Here is a 22,634-nt window from a genome sequence, read left to right as displayed (position 1 = left end):
TTTCCCCCTTCTGAATGCAGCAATAGTCCACAGGCAGTGCTGATCCTCCAATACCTCAATTAAATGTTAATTTTTCATCCAAGTGAGGACAGGGTATTCCTATATGGGGGCATCATAGTTAAATGTGATTCTGCCTTTATATAATGCCCTCATGGTTTACTAGGAGTGGGCAGCTGGCTGATTGCCTCCCTCCCCTTTACCAGCTCAAAGACAGAGGCTAATTGTAGTGCTCAACACCACAGTCTCAGCTGACATCCGCTAATTCAGCACAGGCCAGAATTATAACCAAGACTTTACTTTCTTGCTCGACTCATTAGCATTGCACTTGCATTACCACTGGGCTACAGAACTGCTCTATCACAGCTTTTTTTTTGTGGGGGGGGTGGGGTGTGGGGTGTGGGGGGGGAAAGGGAGGGAAACTATAGTTTTTCCAAAACCATTTAAAAACTTAGAAGTGCCAAATGAAATTTAATATTGATCTAATTATGATCAAATTGTTTAATTTACCTATATGGGATGCTTTATTCAGTCTACGGAACAGACTTAAATCCAACATTGAAAATAAAAACACTTCACTGTAAAAAGCAGCCTTCTAATTAACTGTTGCATTTCCAGATCACTCCACAACTAAGTATAGAATATATCAAGTGTATACTTCGTATACTACTACACGGCATTTGGAATATTTTGTCTCCACTCTGCCAAACAAAAGAACCGTTTAATCTAAAAAGGCATGTTTTGAATAGCACTGAAGGCCCTTCACAGCAAAATTATCTGCCATATAGGAGAAACTCATATCTGGACTGCAATTCAAACTTGTCTCTTATTCAGTTACCCGATGTTACAGGGCTTTATAGCTAATTGATTTGCCTAGTTAAAACAAAAAAAAAAAATCAACCATAAACCAACTAAGGCATCTTCAGACATTTTTCCAGTATTTTATCAGAAATGAGCACATATGGAACATTAACAGAATTCAATTTGTAGAAAAACTAACATTTTGCAAAACCACTACATTAAGAAATTGAAGAACCAGACCAAATTGGATAGTTTGGCCATCTCCCTTGACAGTCTTGTGGAGGACTGCACATGTTCAATATACTTAAATATTCAGAAGTTAACATAGGTTCTAAAAGAGCAGTTTTGCAGAAACCAGTTGCTGTAAAAACATACCAGGGTGAAACTCTTCGGTGATGCGGCCCAGCGTTTGATATTGGTAAGGCTCCATTCCTGTATCACCTCTTTTGTTCTTTCATCCACACGCATAACACATTCTTTGGTAATCCCCAGTAAACGTGGCACAAGTTTATTCTTCCCTTTCATTTTCTCCTACAAAATATTTAACATTTTATATTGAAGAATCAGCAATAGCTCCAAGGGAGCACAATCACAAGGTAGACTGTTTTAGCTGTAGTCAATCATATTGAAGGATGCTCCAAAATCTATGGGAAAAGTCTAACCAAAGAAAAACCACAGGTACACTTGTTGTTTTAACAAGTTTAATGGGAGGAGCTAAACGGATTGTAAGAATATCTCAATGGCCATCAGCAAGTGAGTACAGAAACCAAATACATTCAGCACTTGGAGGGATGGGGGTGGTAGAGGAAAGAAACATCTTGCAAAATGAACTATTTATAACATAAAATATATAATATAGCTATTTATGAAAACAGGCAAAAGCCTGCATTTAAATTCAAGTGCCCCAGTAGAACACTGAAAGCACCAATGCCACTGATTGACTACCTGGCAGGACACTGATTAAATAAGAGTCCAGAATAGGAGCGGCGCAAGCAACAAATGTATTGATTAGCTTCATTTACAGGAAGAGGGCAAATTTTAGAAATAGTAAGGGCTTAAGGGAAAGCACTTCTTTCATGACACGAAGGTCAAGGATGGTGCAGGCAAAAAGATTTCCTACAAGTTAATGAAGGAAGTGATAGTCACTCAGGTATCATGCTCCTACACATTGCTACGGTTTAATATCCTGCAAATCAGTAATAGAGGACAATATTCTTTAACCAGTGCACAAGTACGTGTTCAGAGATTTCAAAGATGCATAAGCTGGACTTAAAGTAGATAAGTCACCCGGTTCAGATGGGATGCATTTTAGGTGGCTGAGGGAAGTACGGGTGGAAATTGCAGAGGTCCTGGCCATAATCTTCCAAACATCCTTAGATACGGGGGTGGTGCCAGAGGACTGGAGAATTGCAAGCGTTACACCCTTGTTCAAAGAAGGGTGTAAGGATAAACCCAGCAACTACAGGCCAGTCAGTTTAACCTCAGTGGTGGGGAAACTTTTAGAAATGATAATCAGGGACAGAATTAGCAGTCACTTGGACAAGTGTGGATTGATTAGGGAACGCCAGCATGGATTTGTTAAAGGCAAATCGTGTTTAACCAACTTGATCGAGTTTTTTGATGAGGTAACAGAGAGGGTAGATGAGGGCAATGCGGTTGATGTGGTTTATATGGACTTTCAATAGGCGTTTGATAAAGTGCTGCATAATAGGCTAGTCATCAAGATTGAAGCCCATGGAATAAAAAGGGCAGTAGCAGCATGGATACAAAATTGGCTAAGTAACAGGAAACAGAGTTGTGGTGAATAGTCGTTTTTCGGACTGAAGGAAGGTGTACAGTGGTGTTCCCCAAGGGTCGGTACTAAGACCGCTGCTTTTCTTGATATATATTAATAGCTTGGACTTGGGTGTACAGGGCACAATTTCAAAATGTGCAGATGACACAAGTCTTGGAAGTGTAATGAACAGTGAGGAAGATAGTGATAGACTTCATGAGGATATAGACAGGTGGCATGGGCAGACATGTGGCAGATGAAGTTTAATGCAGAAAAATGCGAGGTGATACATTTCGGTAGGAAGAATGAGGAGAGGCAATATAAACTAAAGGGCATAATTCTAAAAGGGGTACAGGAACAGAGGGATCTCGGGTTTTATGTACACAAATCGTTGAAGGTGGCAGGGCAGGTCGAGAAAGCGGTTTAAAAAACACATACGGGATCCTGGGCTTTACAAATGGAGGCATGGAGCACAAAAGCAAGAAGGTTATGATGAACCTTTATAAAACACTGGTTCAGCCACAACTGAAGTACTGTGGCCAGTTCTGGGCACCGAACTTTAGGAAAGATGTGACGGCCTTAGAAAAGGTGCAGAACAGATTTACCAGAATGATTTCAGGTATGAGGGACTTTAGTTACGTGGATAGATAGGAGAACAACCCCAGCTTCTCCATAGAACAGAGGAGGTTTGATAGAGGTATTCAAAATCATGAAGGTTCTAGACAGAGTAGATAGAGAGAAACTGTTCTCATTGGCAGAAATGTCAAGAACCAGAGGACATAGATTTAAGGTGATTGGCAAAAGAACCAAAGGTGACATGAGGAGAAACTTTTTTACACAGCAAGTGGTTAGGATCTGGAATGTACTGCCCGAGGGGGCGGTGGAGGCAGATTCAATCATGGCCTTCAAAAGGGAATTGGGCAAGTACTTGAAAAGGAAAAAAATTGCAGGACTACGGGGATAGAGTGGGGGAGTGGGAACTAGCTGGATTGCTCTTGCATAGAGCCAACACGGACTCGATGGGCTGAATGACCTCCTTCCGTGCTGTAACCTTTCTATGATTCTATATTTAAAGTAGCCATTAGAGAGTACAACAGAACATTTTATTTTCTAGAAAATCTATGGCTGCTGCTTATGGTAGATCAGAGGATGCACTATTGGATTATGCCATATAAAACAATGTATTATTCTGTTGCCAAAATTTATGTGCGTATTTCTTTAAGGCAATAGAGTTTAACTGATGTTAAGTAAACACTGTCCAAATTCATTCACAGGTTAATTGCTATTCAGGCTGAAGAACAGAACTGTGTTGTTGTCCATAGGACGGTCAATTGAGAGTCTCCAGACATTGTGACTCATATCACTGGAGAGTTTTTTCTACATTTTAAATGACTGTTCCTTTATACTGTATTTTAACTATTGCAGAAATTTGCATTAGACCATGTGATAGCTGAAATGTAATGGACGGGAAGTGCATGCATACATAAAGTTTATATATTATACATAGATGATTTCTTTTTTTCTTCAGCTTCTCCCAACCCCTTCTGAAGGTGTTAACTCCTTATGGATCTGGTTCCAAACACTAGAGTCACCTCTTCATGCGCAAACCGCAACAGCAAGTGTCAACAAGATATTGGACTTTGCTAGGGGACAGGGGCCATTACAGGTGAATATAATCCTATCCTCGCCCAAAACGAATTTCAGCAGGGATTGCTGGATAGCGACCAGGCCAGAAACCCTAGTTGAATCTTCCCATCCCTAACTCAGTTGTATTGCGCCTTGTGAAGATGATCAAACCTGGAACTTTATTCGTCTGTAGAGCTCAGCTACTTACTGGACAAGCAATGTTGGCAATATGAGGTATGCTTTGGTCTCTCACCTGCCTTTTTTCCATTATCTCAAAGTTCCAGCATATGTTGCAGGAGGTAAAAATGATAATGAAAATGAAAAACGTCTGAAGGCACATGTGGGTCCCTCAACATACAAAAGAAATTGAAACCCAGGAACTACCAAGTTGTATTTTGAAGACTAATCAAAGAAAAAACACTTTCGCCAACATGCTACATAATAGTAGCAGAGAAAAAAAATTTTTGGTTTCCCATATACTTCAGAAGAAGATAATCTTGTGCCTAAGGCAACTTTAAAAGAAGCGTGAATCTGTCCTTTTTCTTGGTTGGGCAATAGACCTACCCATGGTTTGTAAAGTATAACAATTTATACGGTTTTTAGTAGTAGCACACTGGTAGTATCACTTAAGGCATGAGGGGAACTCCAAGTAAAGAATTAAATACTTTTGTGATCAGACAAGTTTGGGATTTTTTCTTTTATATTTGAAATGGAAAGCATATTAAGTTAAAAATATTTAAGAATTAGAATAAGGCATTTCAGCAAAACCAAACATTGTTACAAAAATAGCATTTCACTGTAAAACAATCACATTTGTAAAACTGATGACTTCATAATCTACAGCAAAGATTCACCTTAACCAAGAAGAAGGATACTCCATACGTCTTCAAGGACCGGGCCATCTTTACATACAACACTTTAGCCTCCATTTCAGTCATGTTTCCACAGTTCTTGTGCGTCTGGAGAAAAATACAAGTTTCACTTCTGTGGTTATATTTATTCATTGACAATTGAAGTCAATAACTTGCATTTCTAACATGGTTCCCATGTACAGAAAATGCCCTGAAAGACTTTAAGGACATATCAGTGGATGCTGTGCAAAAGAAAAGGAAAAATGGAGAGGGTTAGGGTGGGGCAAAAGGCAAAGGGTTTTAGAAAGCAGGGAGAGAAGTGTGACATGACGTTCCAGAGGACAGGATCTTAGTGAACAAAACAGTTGCCACTAATAGTGGAGCTGAAAACACGAGGCTGTAGGAGATCACTAAAGCAGGGTGGGATAAGGTCAAGAAGGGATTTGAAAGAGAACGAGAATCTTGGAGTCAATTCACTAGAGCAAAGGAAGCCAGTTGGGCTTGAAAGGATGGGGGTGATGGGAGTGCAGGATTGGTACAAGTGAAGATGTGAGCTATTGCACTTTGAATAAATGGGAGTGTGGAGGGAGCAAGGGAAACATGGAAATTAAGCCTTGAAGATCAAAGGTTTTGACGGCAATAGAGGGGAGATTAGGAATGGAAATGGGCAATTGTGCCGAGATGGAAGACAGTTGTCTTGGTAATACGGGGGAAGAAGCTCAACTCAGATTGTGCAATACACCGAAGTTTCAAACCTGTTGACTGAGCCAAGGAGGTAGACAGAATCAAAACCAAAGGCATTTAGGTGATTGTAGGATTTAAAAAGGATGGCTTTGGTTTTACCAACATTAAGCTGGAGGAAATTACGGCTCTTGCAGGTCTTAGCGTAGGAAAGTCAGTTGGAAAGCATAGCAACAGAGGGCAAGGAAGCCACCCTTGAAAGGGAGAGTAAGGTTTTTTTAATTCGTTCATGGGATGTGGGCATCGCTGGCGAGGCCAGCATTTATTGCCCTTGAGAAGGTGGTGGTGAGCCAGGGTCAGGTTATGTTAGGTTGGGGAGTCATCAGCAGCAATGAAAAGGGCAGCAAGGTGAATAAAGGGTGAAGGATAGTAGCAGGCCAAAAGAAACAAGAGTAGGTGGGCTAGTACCTCTTAAGTGGAATGTCAGATCAGTCAGCAGCCATTCAAGGTCAGGTCAGGGCATTGGCAGCCAACAAAAAGTATTTATTACCAAAACTTGCAGCACATTTCTGACACAATCAAGTTCACCTTAAAGCAGAGCAGTTTTGCACAGCACAGAATGAGCAACTGGGACGGGAGACCAAGCCTCTACAGTGCCACCAGTGGGGGTTGAACTGGACAGGACAGTGGCAGTATAGTGCCACCAGTGCTTAGAGGGCTGCAACTGCAAAAGTCAATCGTGACAGTTGATGGAAAAATTCAACAGGAAATGTTGACACTGTTAAAAAATAAAAATCATAAGAGGTAATAAGATTTATGATCAGGAAGTATTCACCTTATGCAAGATAGATGGATTATACAGGGGATTTTTTTTATACTTATTAAAATTCTTACGTCTGCTCCTCCTGGCTGCGCCACTTGATTTCCTGTTGTAATGTTTTTGCAGCGCTTTTTGAGTCAATTTTTTCCATTTTACATTCCGATATCCACAGTTATACTGTAAGTTCATCACTCTAATTGCACAATCTGACCATCAGGTTCCCAGGATTCTCTCAAAATACTTTGAATTTTTTTTCTTCTCCACCATCTTTTCCCTTAGAAACTGTAATTTCTAATGCCCAAGATAAGAGTTTAACCAAAATTATAAAATTACATATTTCTCATTATGATTACAGTTAATCAACTAAATTATATTTGGGTATTTTAATGCCTTCACTAAAAGGTTTTTACTTGACGGCCTTGGGGTGGGGGGTTAAGAACTGTCCTTTTTCATTTAAATGTTCTCAATTTTCAATAAAAAGTTCAATTTTGAAGCCAGCTAAAAAGCAAGCTCACTTTTGAAAGTAAACAAAACCTAGGTGGAAAACGGATAGAAACAGAAGGGACGAGAGTGAAGTGGAGAGAAGCTGAATGGAAGAGAAAGAGAGAGAGAGAGAGAAAAACAGCAACAGAGACAGAACAAACACTTGAGAAAGACAATATTCTCTGACTCACCATGTGCAATACCAAAGGACTTTGGCTATTGATATATAATTTAAATACACACACAATTTTCATCTCCCATATAGTTGCTTATTGTAAAATGGCCTCTCCATTGTCTGTGTCTGCCATCTTGTTGTTGCTAGTTCTCTGCACCTCTCATGTTTTTTGCTTTTCTTTGGGTTGGGTTGGAGGCCTGGCGTAAAAACCTGCAGGACCTCAGTTTAGGACTGGGAACTGGTGGAGAATGGCATTCCTCTGAGCTGAAGCAGAGTCTAATGTAAGGCAGCAAGACCCTGGAGAGTTGTACAGGTGTGGATTGGTGTACAGGATGGAATTATGATGGGAAGCGAAAGTAGGAAGTGGAAGCAGGTGTCTAATATTGAAATAAAGCATTAGCGACAACTGGGGGTGGGGTGAGCAACACTACAAGTGGGAGGCTATGCAAGAGACTGAGATCAGGAAGCAAGCAAAAGTGGGATGTGTCGGATTAGTTTGAACAAAGGCATGGATTTTAGCAAGGCTTTTGACAAAGTCCCACATGGTACTGGTCAAAAAAGTAAAAGCCCACAGGGTCCAAGGGAAAGTGGCAAGTTGGAGCCAAGATTAGCTCATTGGCAGGAAGCAAAGGGTAATTGGTCGGGTGTTTTTATGACTGGAAGGCGGTTTCCAGTGGAGGTCCGCAGGGTTCAGTACTAGGTTCCTTGCTTTTTGTGGTATATATTAACGATTTAGACTTAAATGTAGGGGGCATGATTAAGAAATTTGCAGATGATACAAAATTGGCCATGTGGTTGATAGTGAGGAGGAAAGCTGTAGACTGCAGGAAGATATCAATGGACTGGTCAGATGGGCAGAAAAGTGACAAATGGAATTCAATCCGGAGAAGTGTGAGGTAATGCAAACAAGGCAAGAGGATACTGAGAGATGTAGAGGAACAGAGGGACCTTGGAGTGCATGTCTACAGATCCCTGAAGGTAAGCAGGACAGGTAGATAAGGTGGTTAAGAAGGCATACGGGATACTTTCCTTTATTAGCCAAAGCACAGAATATAAGAGCAGGGAGGTTATGCTAGAACTGTATAAAACACTAGTTAGGCCACAGCTTGAGTACTGCGTACAGTTCTGGTCATCACATTACAGGAAAGATGTGATTGCACTAGAGAGGGTACAGAGGAGATTTATGAGGATGTTGCCAGGGCTGGAGAATTTTAGCTATGAGGAAAGATTGGATAGGCTGGGATTATTTTCTTTGGAACAAAGGCAGCTGAGGGGAGATTTAATTGAGGTGTATAAAATTATGAGGGGCCAAGATAGAGTGGATTGGAAGGACCTATTTCCCTTAGCAGAGAGGTCAATAACCAGGGGGCATAGATTTAAAGTGATTGGTAAAAGGATTAGAGGCTAGCTGAGGAGAAACTTTTTCACCCAGACGGTGGTGGGGGTCTGGAACTCACTGCCTGAAAGGATGGTAGAGGCAGAAACCCTCATCACATTTAAATAGTACTTGGATATACACGAGGCGCCCTAACCTACAAGGCTACGGACCAAGTGCTGGAAAGTGGGATTAGGCATGATAGCTCTTTTTCAGCCGACACAGACACGGGTGCCAAATAGCCTCCTTCTGTGCCTTAAATTTCTGATTCTATGAAAGTCATGTGGAATAAGACATCTTATCTTGGCCTATCCATTCACTATCTGCATGGCCTTGTTGATATCCTACCCATCACCCCACAATACCCTAACTAAAAGATGTAATTTATGCTCCATTTTGAAGTCATACATTCTGTCTTTATTATATATTTCTGATTTTATTTATAGTTAGAGGAAAACTGACCACAATTTAGAAAGCAAAGTAGAGCTGGCTGGAGCATAGGAGTTTCTATGCAGTACATGCAAAAGGGCTGGGAGATGCCAAAGTGAGTACTACACCACCAACAGCAGGTGTAATTAAAATGCAACAAGTTTACATAGGCTATTTCTATTATAAATGTGGACATAAAAATTTATGTTGGCAAATGTTGACAACAGGAAGTAAGGTTTTGTAGACAGGCAGTGCACTCAGAAATAAGATTAACATATATAGATGTAAAAGGCTTGTATTTAAACTCATTCATAAGGAATGACTCAGATCAATAAATATGGGCAAAAGAATTATTTATAACAAAAAAAGTCACAAAATCTTATCCATAAAATTTGTCATTAAATGTAAGAAATGTACCCCCAGCAAAGGTATCCCCCTCACAAACGATTGCCCACAGCTTGGAAACTTCAAGTACAACAGGGAATTCTACATCCTGCTGAATGTGAGTGGAGGGTACACATCATGGAAGTAGTAATCTGCTCTGTGGAATTACAAACCCCCAGAGTATACCTTGATAACTCATAGCACATGACAACCAGACAGAAAAGGATCTTTCAACTACAACTAGACTCTGCTTTTATCTGCTTAAAATAGTTTCAAAACGGAAAACAGAAAAATTTTAATCATATTAGCAAACAAAAATGTAGCAACACTTCATAGCTTTAGGACAGACCATAAGCACTTTTACACTTACTAAATAACCAATTTCAATACATGATTATTATAAAACTATAGTCAAGTCTGACATTACACAATGATGAAATTCATATTAAATAGTCCCAGTTCTGAATTGAATGGCTGGGATCAAATTAAAGTCTCATCCTCTTAAGACCTATAAAACAGGGCATTCAACATATTTACCTAATTAAGCCAGTCTCCCAAGAGCAAGCAACCCTCATTGACACAATCACCTGCTTTTAACTATAGTGTGGAAGAATAATGTTGGTATTTTAACACTTGAAACAAAAGCACAAATTTCCCAATTTTGTGACACCTACCATGAATATTTTCTTCTCTCCTTTCTGTTTAATGTACTCTTTAGGCAGGAATTCTTTTAAGCTATAAAGATAAACAGAACCAGCATTAAGTGATATCTAGCGATTCACTTCTTAAAAAAAAATTAAATCGGACAATTCTCTTAAAATCAAACAAATTAACAAATTAAGAGTGAGGGGAAGAAGTGAGTACTTCTGATCTTGCAGGGATAATGGGGAAGGGATTCACTGAAATGAATATAGGAACATGCAGAAACACATTAAAGGATGAGCAGAGGGGCAAAGTGCGACCTAGAAAAAAACGTTACGACATAGTAGTGAGAAAATTCTTTCAATTCTACAATAGTAACAGTGCAGACAGAGAAAGGGTGAGAGCCAAAAAAGAGGCAAATAGACTTAAAACTTAGAAGGAGCACAAAATAGAAAATTCTCTGAATGACTGATTACTTCAAATATTCACATGGGAAGAAATAAACAACATGCCCTCCCCAAACAGGGATAACCTATGTAAAATCAATGAATTTGAAGTAAATGAGATGGAAGTCCTAAACAAGTTAAAAGGGCTCAGAAACAAACAAATCCCCAGGGCTAAATGGTATTTATCATAGTGTGCTGAGAGATATTGTGTGACATTGACGATCATTATGAGGGAGTTACTGGACACTGAGAAGCTACCAGTAGATTGGAAACAGACTAATGTGGTGCCCATATTCAAAAATGGTGACAGTGACACAATTAACTTCATACCCATTAGTCTTATTTCAGCTCTAATAATTGATTCCATTATTTTTAAGAGTAAACTTGAGGATTACCTATAATACAATTGTTAGTAATACAAAATTATCCCCGTGACATTAGTTATCCAAAATGCTGGAACGCTAGTTACCTCATCTCATCAAGATGGGCAAGGAGTGAATGAAGATTTAAAATTTGTAATACAAAAGGTCTGAGATGCTAATGGAAAGTAAATGGCAAGTGTAAGTGGCATTTTGGTGTTCAAACACTCTGTGCTCCATGATCCGAACACTGAAATTACATTTGAAGTCATTACTTTTACTTGTTTTAAGTAGCTTAACTGAAGCTAAATTCCTCTTGAAAATAAAAAGGTGTCCACTTACTCTAAAAAGCCAGGTTTATGCTTCTGCTCGTTGTGTGGTCCAAACTGGATCTGACATTGGTATCCTGCAAATTCACAGGCTTTGTCAAAGGATACTGGATGAGAACCATTCAGAATATCATCTCTGGCCTGATGTAGGATGACAGAAAATAAATATTCATAGTTAATAGCTGTACAACCACCATCTCAGCATCAGCAGCTGATTCTGAATTATAAAGCAGAATTTTCAAAAGCACTTCACAAGGTTTCTAAATATGTAGTTTCACCTGTAATATTTATGATTTTACACAGAATTAGACAGGATTTACAGCCCAGAAACAGGCCATTTAGCTCAACAGGTCTATGCCAGTGTTTATGCTCCACACAAGCCTCCTCTCACCTTACTTCATCTCACCCTATCAACATATTGTTCTATTCCTTTCTCCCTCATCTATCTATCTAGCTTCCCCTTAAATGCATCTATGCTATTCGCCTTAACCACTCAATGCGGTAACGAATTCCACATTCTGGCCACGGAGTAAAGAAGTTTCTCCTGAATTCCTTATTCTATTTATTAGTAACTATCTTATATTTATGACCTCTAGTTTTGGACTCCCACACAAGTGGAAACATCTTCTCCACGTCTACCCGATCAATCCCCTTTCTAGAGAAAAGAGCCCCATCTGTTCAGTCTTTCCTGATAGTTGTACCCTCTCAGTTCTGGCATCATACTCGTAAATCTTTTTTTGCACTTTTTCCAGAGCTTCCATACCCTTTTTGTAACATGGAGACCAGAACTGTGAGCAGTACTCAAAGCGTAGTCTCTCAAAATTTGATACAAGTTTAACATAACTTCTCTGCTTTTGAATTATATTCCTCTAGAAATGAACCCCAGTGCTTTCTTTGCATTTTTGATGGCCCGGTTAAAGTGCATTGCTACATTTAATGATTTGTGAATCTGTACCACTAGATCCCCTTGCACTTCTACCCCATATAGACTCTTATTTTCCAAGGAGTATGTGGCCTCCTTATTCCTCCTATCAATATGCACCACCTCACACTTATCTATATTTGAAATTCATTTGCCATTTACACGCCCATTCTGCAAGATTGTTAACATTATCTTGTATTTTGTCGCAGTCTTCCTCAGTTTTAACTATACTCCCCAATGTGGTGCCGTCCACAAATTTTGATAAGAGTATTTCTGATTCCAAGTCCAAATCATTTATGTAAATGGAGAAGAGTGGTCCCCAGCACTGATTTCTGTGGAACACCACTTCGCGTCAATATGAGTAACTACCTTTAACCCCTACTCTCTGTTTTATGTCTGAAGACAGTTTGCTATCTATTCTGCTGCTTGTCTCCTGATTCCACATGCTCTGACCTTAGTCATGAGTCTACTAAGCGGTACCTTATCGAAGGCCTATTGAAAGTCCATGTACACTACATCTACTGCATTACCCTTGTCTACTGTTACATCTTCAAAGTTTCACACATCAAAAAGCAGATTAAGTATATATTAAAATATTACAGTTTAACAGTTCACACAACTTGTTTGGAGGAGGGGAGAGTGTGAAAATATATGACATAGATCAGAAGTGTTTTAACAATGACTGCTAATTTTACATTTCAGTACTGGAAGTAAATCATCATCCTTCAGCATTAACCAAGCACAGTGATTTAAATAACGTTTTATTTCAGGCTTCAGTTGTGTTTCCGTTTAATAAGTTCAAAAAGCCAGTGCTAACACTTGCCCCGGGCTGCAATTTAGAGGCTCCAGTAAGTCGTTTTGACAAATCACAAGTCAGGGTGTTGTTTTTAATCTTAGGGCACGTGTTACTGATGTCATGATAAGAAGCTACTTCTGGGTTCTAGGTCACATCACAGGAAAGTTTACTTGAGATGCAAGAATAAATGGAGTGTTGTTTAGTCTATTAGAAAAGTACAAACCTGCACATAGAGTAAGTTCAATTGCACTGGATCTCTCGAATCAACGTTTTGATCTGAATAGAAAAATTTCCGTCTGAGAAGCAAGGTTTCATTTTCATCGACACCCTGTTCTCGAAGTGTTCTCCCGTGGTCTAACCAGTTCACTAGGGATGACAAATATAATGTAGGGTCAAGACGACTTACATCCTGTGGAGATTAGAAATAGTCGTCGTTTCAATTTTAAAACTGCCTTCCCAACTTTCTAACCTCTGAAGATGCTGACTCTGGTATCAGTTCTATAGGTGCCAGCCACCCACTTTTAACTCACCCAAGTGATCATTCTTCATGTACAAGGCAACAGTGTGTCAACCATGGGCAAACTGCAGCAAAGCCCAATTCTGTCTTTACCAAACAGCCACAAACACACACTTTCAGGTGGAAAGTAATTGGGGAGCAGGAACCCTGGTTGATTTTTCTCCCCCCTCTCTAGTCCAGGAGCACTGAGGACAAATGCAATACCCCTACTGCTACTCTGGCTGAGATCAACTAACTTAGTACAGACTGAACCTGGGATATTCCTGTTCTGCGTGGCTCAGTTCCACAACGCGCAGTGCATTTATCATAGAATCATAGAATGGTTACAGCACGGAAGGAGGCCATCAACTCACCCATCAGAAGACTTAATGTAATATCAAAAAACTAAATCGCAATACTAGAAGCTTTTTAAAACTACCATAATTTTTTCCTTAAAACCAATTTTGTAAAAATTCCTACTCGAGGACTTCCACTAAATACTATCTCTCAAAGCATTTTGTTCCTTGGTAGCAGAGTGGATCTCATGCTTTGACTATTTTTAAAAACATGTAGCAAAACCATGGCCACATATTTGATCTATCAGTTCACTTTTCACTGTCCATCTATTAAATATTGAATACTATTGCAAATTGAGCCAAAATATACATTTTTTGCTGACCAATACAATGTTTAATACGGTATTAGAACTTTACACAAATATTTTAAAAGACAATTATGATGCAGTTTTTGATTTAAATAAATTAGGCACTCACAATCATCATCTGTGTGTAGTTTTTGCTTAAGCTTTTCCATTTTCTTATCATCTCTCAGCAGGGTTTTGTCTTTTTTCAGTGTCCCGGTCATTTCTTCTTTCTTTTCTTCAACAATTTCATGTACAAGCGAATACTCATCGTGATTTGTGATTCCTAGTTTTAAAAAAAAAATACATTTAAGTATTTTGTTTTATTTGTAATCTGCAATACTAAATGACAAAAAAAGATAGCTTCCAACACCAAAAAAGCAGATTTAGTTGGTCATATCTCCAAAAATAAGATCCTAAGACATGAACCATAATGTCTCAACAAAATCTTATTAACTCTCCAAGTAACATCTTTGTTTCTAGGATAGAACTATATTATGGCTTAATTGCATGGGAATTTAGGCACAATTTACTATAGTCTGCTTCAGCCCCATCACATGCCAACACTCAGGCCACAAACTCTAGTCAACCATAGAAGATATCGAATATTATAATCCTGATCCAGTGCAAGTGCACATACTCTCATTTCACCCACAGGAAAATCACAGGATCTTAAGGGACATAGGAATCCATAGCCTTTCTAATTAATAAATGGGAGGGAGGGGAAGCCCAATATAAAATTATGTAGCCATTTTGGCTGCATAGTATCACACTAAATAAAGCATCAGTTAACAGGGGATATCTAACAGATTAGGTACAAACCAGGGTTGAAGTGAGAGGGTCGCTATTTTTAATGGCAGGACTCAGCTCAAAATTATTCTGGCCTTTAGAAAAACAAATAATCAGGCTAGAGGAACAGCTGACTCTACTTCAATAGAAACAGCAGTATTGGGTTGAATACTATTTTGGAGACAAAATGAGGATAGCATATTTAAGTTTTCCTACCATTTTGATTTCCAAACTAAAATAATGGAAGAAAATGTTTTAGTATTTTACTCAATCACTTTTTTAAAAATATATAAAGTCAACAATTCATTGTGATTTATCTGGTTTTTAAAATAGTTTTCAACATACAGTTGTGTAATGAGGTGGGCCACTGACACCTTTTTGTGCACATATGGCATGATTAGTGAGCTCATACCAGCTGCTCACAAACACATGGCTCCAATTGCAGGGGTTATTGTGATAGGATGGACAGGAAAACCTTGGAGGACCATTCTTGTTATGACACTGAGATAGTGTTGTGGAAGCTGACAGATGGGTGTTTCTGGGGGGTATTTCTTCCCCCTGCCTCATATTGGCTGGCCAACCAAAAGGCTGGATTTTCATCTAAAGGTTGGGGAGTGGTTGAATTGTTAGGAAGGGAGCCCAGAGAGCTTGGTAATTTCCCAGCGACAGACACAATCAACACATTCTAATTGGCAAACATTTTTTTCATGCAGGTGATGGGCTCTGCTACACAATGAGGAGATGCCCCTTCTTAATAGAAGTACCAAGGTTCATCCATGAATCACAGAAAGTTACAGCACAGGAGGCTGCCATTTGGCCCATCATGTCTGTGCAGGCCGAAAAAGAGCTATCCAGCTTAATCCCACTTCCCAGCACTTGGTCTGTAACCCTATAGGTTACGGCACTTCAAGTGCACATCCAAGTACTTTTTAAAATGAGTTGATAGGGTGGTAGAGGCAGAAACTTTCAGTCAGTGAGTTCCAGACCCCCACCCTCTGGGTGAAAAAAATTCTCCTCAGCTCCCCTCAAATCCTTCTACCAAATACTTTAAATCTATGCCCCCTAATCACTGACCCTTCGGTCAAGGGAAATAGATGCTCCCTATCCACTCCTATCTAGTCCCATCCTAATTTTATATACCTCAAATAAATCTCCCCTTAGCCTCCTTTGTTCCAAAGAAAACAACCCCAGCCTATCCAATCTTCTCATAGCTAAAATTCTCCAGCCCTGGCAGCATCCTCGTAAATCTCCTCTGTACTCTCTAGTACAATCACAACTTTCCTGTAATGTGGTGACCAGAACTGTACGCAGTACTCAAGCTGTGGCCTAACTAGTGTTTTATACAGTTCTAGCATAACCTCCCTGCTCTTATATTCTATGCCTTGGCTAAAAAAGGAAAGAATCCCATATGCCTTTTTAACCACCTTATCTAACTGTCCTGCTACCTTCAGGGATCTGTACACACAGTATACTTTAGGTATTTAAAAAAAGGCATAAAGCATGATCTTGGGTGACTGCCAAACCATGCTATGTCCCTTCTAGCTTCTAGAGACACCTATGCAGATGGTTGGTGGTGAGAAGACTGTCCCCTTGAGGCCACAGCCTGTCCAACATTCTTCTTTCTGCAAGGGCTGAAACATGTGCCAGGTGCACATTTGGCATCTCATTTCAGTTGCACCTCTCACATTTCTGCTGCTGAGAGGGGTATACACTGAGCGCATCCTTATCTTTCCCCATTCCTCTGCCATGAGAGGGTAGCCCAAGTTTCTCCCACAGTGGAGCACATGAAGCATAAAAATGCAAAAAATGGAAATGTGGCAGAGGGGTGGGGGAAGGAGCATTAAGAATGAGGAGACATAGCTTTAGGGAATAAGTTTATTCAAGTTTGCGGATCATGGTAAGGTTTTGGAGTTTGTGGGGTAGGTCTTATTCGCCAAGCTGTTAATCACTGAATAGTTCACAAATGGCATAGGGTTGCCTATGCAAAGTTCGTGGGATAGTTCTGTGATCCTTTGTAATGCAAGGTCTTGAACCCAATAGGGCTAGTGCTTTTAGAACTTCAATGTTCCATCAGATTTGTGGGTATTGTAGGGGCAGGGGTAGGGGTAGCAAGTGGCAGGAAAAGGAGAGAGGACAGTTATACTGGGGTTTTAATCTCACCTATTCTGGCACAGATTGTCATCAGCATGTCGCTCACTATTTTTGAGTCATCCACCATAACTGTTTTGATACTTCCATCCAACATTCTGATCTTCAGAGGCCTCAGCTTTCTCTTGTACTCCAGAGTATCCTGGGATTAAAACAAAAGGAGAAATGATTTGCAACACAGGACTGAGGCCTCCTATGACAGGTTACAGTGTAATATTTCCTATATTTTGATCTGTCCAGGACATCCTTCAAAAGACTGCACATTGTAACAATACACTAAAGCTGAAACAATCTGTAAATGGAAGAGTATGGCAGAGGGCGCGGGTTTGGGAGGTGCTGCCGAAGCAGCCTTGGCGAGTTGCTGCAGTGCCTCCTGTGGATGGTACACACTGCAGCCACGGTGCGCTGGTGAAGGGAGTGAATGTTTAGGGTGGTAGATGGGGTGCTAATCAAGCGAGCAAATGGATGCTCTCATTTGTATTAAAACAACTTGATAGTTCTGACGAAAGGTCTTCGACCTGAAATGTTAACGCTGTTTCTTTCTCCACAGATGCTGCCTGGCTTGCTGAGCTTCTCCAGCATTTTCTGTTTTTATTTCAGATTTCCAGCTTCCGCAGTATTTTGCTTTTGATAGTTAGAAAGGTAACTGAACAGCAATAGCTGTGTAAACAAAACCCAGATACAAGAGATCATATCAAGAAATAAATTACAGAATTTTGTTAATCGAGGATGAAAAAGAAATTTTAAATTATACACCGTTGATTTACAGTGTATCAAAAAAGGAAAATGGTAATAGGATACATGAACAGCAAAATAGCAAACTTACCCCATTCCTCAACATGTAATAGTCTAAGGCTTTGCCAGACTCCAACCAGATGCCTTTCTTTGGGTCCTCATCCGACAGAAATAATCCATAATCATTGGCTACAAGACAATGAAGAGTTATATTTCCAAAATATTCAACTCAGTTTTCTGATCACTAGACCAATCAAGTACTTTGGACCAACTGCAATGGTGAGCCTAACAGCGCTCACCGTTATTAATGGCGAAATCAAAGAACAAATTCCAGCGACTGCACATGCACTAATGCAAAAATCCAGAACTTGCTCTTCTAGGTTCGCCTGTGATCTGTCAGCTTCGTGTTAAAGGGGCCTCGTGGCTGCAATCAATGGACCAGTGCCAACTTACTCTCCTGCCCAGCTGGAAATTAACTAATCTTGCCGCAAAACAGGTACGCTGAATTTTTTTTAAGCTCGAAGCTTTAACTGTGTGGTAAGTATTAATGACTGCCAAACAACCTCTCTAACACTGAAAATTAAATTTTTTTTAAATGTGGAGTCTCATTCATTGCTATTTTAATAGTTGTTGGACATTTAAAAAAAAGTAGATTTTTTTTTACATTTTCTTTTATCTTGGTCTTGGAATTCAATATTTCTTATCCTCTATTTCGCTTTCTCCAACTGTTTTTACAATTGATTTTACTGTTGTAGTTTTCAATTCCTGGTTTCGACTCGTCGTAGCTTGCACTTCATGGTTTTGACTCTTTGCGGCTTGTCAAGGAAGCTGCAATCTGATTGGTTGAGAGGAGAGATTGAGATCCTCTCGTCACCCACAAAGGTCCTAGGGTTTATGGGAGCTAATGCTGGACTGTTTTCAGGTTCCCATAAGAGGGAGTTCCCGCAGTAAAGACTGCGGATACAATATGGGTAAGTTAGTATGTAAGGAGCAGTGAGCAAGGGTCGTTTGCTGCTCACAACAATTTCCGGCCCAATATTGTTGCTATGAATCCTAGAACAACTGCATCCTAACTTGCTGACATGCTTCCCACTTGGCGCCTCTTTCACCCGGTCAAAACTATTTTTGTTCAGCTAGCCAGTGATCCAATGTTTGTTATTCTAGCTCAACTTTCTTATCTTTATTTTTAAACTTGGCTGTAAACTATTTGAAACAAAACCAGTAGAACATTCCTTTCAAAAACTACTGAATGCTTACCAAGACTTTAGTTAAAATCTCTATAATTGGTACCCAGGAACTGCTTATGTAAATTTCCATCTCCGTTACCAGCCAAGACAGAATGGAAATAGTTTGCTCCTAGTCCCTGCCCACAACACTCTATCCAGCTGCCTTAGAGATGCAGGACTAAGATCTACTGCAACTGGCCCTCTGATTTTCCCTCCCTGTCGTGAAAGCAGATAGCACACTGTATCAACACGACCAAGATCATGAACTCGTCACGTAGGCAGAAGGCACAAACCTGGTGTTTTGTGGAACAGTGCGGGGCAAATCAACGAGCTCAACCACTACATTGTAATTTTCTAACATATGCTCTTCGCTTTAGACTATATTACATTGGGTAAATCGTTCATCTCCCATAGCCTAATCTGGTAGCTCAGTAGATCAACATCCATTAATAAAGTTTCTTACATAGAGATCTATTTCACCTTTTGAGTTTTATATTGAGAAAGCTGAAATCAAACAAACAGACTTTAAAATAATTATATTGCAGATCAAGCATCACATTTATCTTTTTTCCATCAGATAAATCATGATAAAACTGCTGCATTTCTGTTCAGTTAATGTACATATTTAGGACTGATATTACAAGGTAGCTAAGTGAATTTCTTAATTAAACATTCTCCCAGGTAGCTCACCCCATCACAACCCTGATTTATCTTCATGTTGTAACACCCACCCCCACCTCAAGTGTTTAAATTTAAAGTAAAAGGTGTTAATTGTATCCATGTGATTTATATCAATTAGTGTTAACTGTATTCAGGTGGTGTGTATCAATTGGGCACTCTCTTGTATCCATTTATAAGGAAGCTTATCTCGGGTGTGGGTTGTGTTGATCTCTGTGAATAAAGGCTTGGAAGCAATTAAAGACCAGGCTCTAGTATTCTATCCTTCACCATCCAATTTTGTAATAAAAAGTGACAGAGATTTAGTTCATTCAACTGTAATAATATTTAAGATACATAGTCAGTCAATGGCACAGATTTTAAACACCAAGTCAGACATTCACAACAGCTATGTTATTGAATCTCTTTGTTGATAGCCAAGTCCAGTGCACAATTACATTCTGCCAGAATCTCCAGCTATTCGCAATACCTTGCCATGCTTTATTTAGTCCTCCCTTCATTTTAAATTTTAATGACCACTTTGTATAAGTATGATCTTATTACAGGGCTGCCAGATTTAAAATCAAAGATCAGTAAAAGTTTGAAGAAAGTTTTGGTGTAGAATTGATCTTGGCAGAATTTTTGAGTGTTCTGAATAGTAGTGTCAACTGGCCAATAGGGGGAAGTTCTGCGACTTACGCTGTCCAGTCTGTGCTTCAGGAACCCGATCACGAATCATTCGACAGGCATCGTACACCATTGTCGAGGGTTCAAACTGCATAGTTTTGACTGCATTTCCAATGCCAATCTTCAATGACAAGGCAACCATTCTGTCTTCTTTCACTGCACAAGTTTAACTGAAAAAAAGTTTAAACAATTCTAGTTAGTTGTATATGCTATTTTTTGCCCACAGAATACCAAATCCATCAGTAAAGTAAGTTCCTTATCTCAACTGTCAGATTATTAGATCTGTTCACACAACTAGTTCAAATGGGACACTCAGATTTTCTAAAGAATCTAAAGTGATCAAAGGTACTTAAGAGTTCTGTTTTGTACAGAAGTAAAGCATCCTATTAACACAAATATTCTTAAAAAAAAGATACTTTTACCTTCAGGTAAAAGAGTTATAAAATATTATATGTAACAATATACCTCATTAGGACTTCTTGAAATCATAATAAAAAGGACCTTCAGTCAGACGTGTGCTGCACTGGGCCCACTGCCAACAGTATTGAATGGGGCTCAATAAACGTAGGATTTTAAATTTCATATTGTTCTCATCCCTGTGAAATGAAACAGCAGTGCACAGGATATCCACAATCTTCAAAAAAAAACTAATTTTTCCTCACTGGAGGTTATTGCATAAATGGATTTTCACTAAACTACCAAATAATCAGAAATATTTATACCATAACCTGCCAGTCTCTTCAGGTTCATATATTGCATGCTTTAAAACTGCTCGCTAGAGGTAACTAGCATATAGACACCTCTGCTTAGATCATGAACTTGATGTCACTGGTGTGGAACTTTGTGGTGACACAGCTGGGAACCTTCTACACAAAGTCAGTTCACAGTATTCTCAAAGCAGAGAACACAAGAGCTTAAGGTATTTCCCTTCAAAACATTTAAACATGTGCTTCACAGACTTTTGAGAATATTCAGTTCATTGTCCTGTCACAGCACAGGACCTTGGTTTTGTAGCCCTATTAAAATCCATTAGTTTCAAGTATCCATGATGAGGACCTTATGCTAAGATACAATTACAGCACAGTAACTTGCGAACATCCCAGCAATTCATGCAAATAATTTAAAAGAGCAGAGACAAACACACAGATGTGCTAAATGAAGTCACGGCAAAAATTTTGAATCAGCTGACTCACACTGCTTCTAACAGAAATAGCCTCATACATTATTTAGTCTAAAACAAAAAAGTTACTTACTTTCAAAACAAAATATCCACAAAACAATTCTGGTTAAAATAGTTACATGTATTATCTATTTGCTGTGAAGTGGAATGATCCAGTCACCTCAAAAAACTGCAGCCAAGAGTAGCAAAAAAATGTCCGTAAAAACAATTGTTTTAAAAAGGAACATGTACTCTTCCACTAGCCCCTAAAGCCATCCGCACGATTAGTGGTAGTAAAGGAATGTCTATTTGAGGATCAGGCTAGTAGGAGTCTATTTATTTTTAACCAAACTGTTTTTGTGGTTACAACATAGACATAAATAATCTCAGTTAAACAGGAAAGGTTACTATGATCAAAAATTTCTATGTTGCAAACCAAAGTGTACAGAATGATAATTGCTACCTTTAATATTCCATGATATTTGATATTCTTAACACTTATAGTTGCCATAGGTTCCATTGTTCACAGTACATTAACATGGTTGTCACTCAGTGAATAAAAATCTGAGAAGGGTTCCTTATTTTATGGTAATTGTCGATCACATGAAAGATTCAGGGATGATATGATTAGTTGCATACTATACAGAAATTAGTATGAAAAAACATGTACGGGAAGTGATTTCTGTGCTGCAGTAAACCGAAGGATTCATCTGTAGAGAGTCAATTAAAGGCATATTTACAATCTCACATTTCTAGCACATCATTCAATACAGCAAAGCATTCACTACAGCAATTAGCGACAATTGCATTTTTGAAAAGAATCCTTCACTTCAAAGATGTACAACCTTTTGGAACTGGGGCTCAGATATGCAAGCCAAAACCAGTGAGTGGGCTACATGGTTTCACAGGTGTATGAGCCCCGACACAGAAAAGGCAAACATCCCCAAATGCAAAAATTGCGAGCTTATCCATGTGCAAAAAGACAAAAGACCAAACTCATCCCATAAAAGTGAGATTCCCATGTACAAGAATTGCAAGCTGCAAAACATGAAAAAAAATTCAAGCTCTCTCCGCCATCCTTCTTCCCCAAAGCTTGAAAACGGGAAAGCTTCAGCCTCACGTCTTTAGAGCACTTAAATGGCTGCAGGCAGCTGAACCATTTATCTGGTCTCCCCTTCTCACATTAAGCACACAAAGCTGATTTCAA

General features: G+C 39.3%; 1 protein-coding gene across 3 annotated transcripts in view; it reads right to left on the bottom strand.

The window, feature by feature from the left end:
* tln1 (talin 1) overlaps nucleotides 1-22,634 on the bottom strand; it is a 241,293-nt gene that overhangs the window by 103,525 nt on the left and 115,134 nt on the right. For all 3 annotated transcript variants that reach the window (XM_067984951.1, XM_067984967.1, XM_067984959.1), the window contains exons 3-11: nucleotides 20,281-20,438; nucleotides 17,790-17,887; nucleotides 16,976-17,105; nucleotides 14,160-14,312; nucleotides 13,114-13,256; nucleotides 11,186-11,313; nucleotides 10,071-10,131; nucleotides 5,053-5,157; nucleotides 1,174-1,329 (exon numbers count right to left, since the gene is read on the bottom strand). In XM_067984951.1, the coding sequence (XP_067841052.1) occupies nucleotides 1,174-1,329; nucleotides 5,053-5,157; nucleotides 10,071-10,131; nucleotides 11,186-11,313; nucleotides 13,114-13,256; nucleotides 14,160-14,312; nucleotides 16,976-17,105; nucleotides 17,790-17,887; nucleotides 20,281-20,410 (1,104 nt within the window). In that variant the 5' untranslated portion in view covers nucleotides 20,411-20,438. The remainder of the gene's footprint in view (nucleotides 1-1,173; nucleotides 1,330-5,052; nucleotides 5,158-10,070; nucleotides 10,132-11,185; nucleotides 11,314-13,113; nucleotides 13,257-14,159; nucleotides 14,313-16,975; nucleotides 17,106-17,789; nucleotides 17,888-20,280; nucleotides 20,439-22,634) is intronic.

This window comes from Heptranchias perlo, chromosome 1 (assembly GCF_035084215.1).
Source record: "Heptranchias perlo isolate sHepPer1 chromosome 1, sHepPer1.hap1, whole genome shotgun sequence".
In the NCBI taxonomy this organism is placed as follows: domain Eukaryota; kingdom Metazoa; phylum Chordata; class Chondrichthyes; order Hexanchiformes; family Hexanchidae; genus Heptranchias; species Heptranchias perlo.
This window is presented reverse-complemented; position numbering and strand designations above follow the sequence as displayed.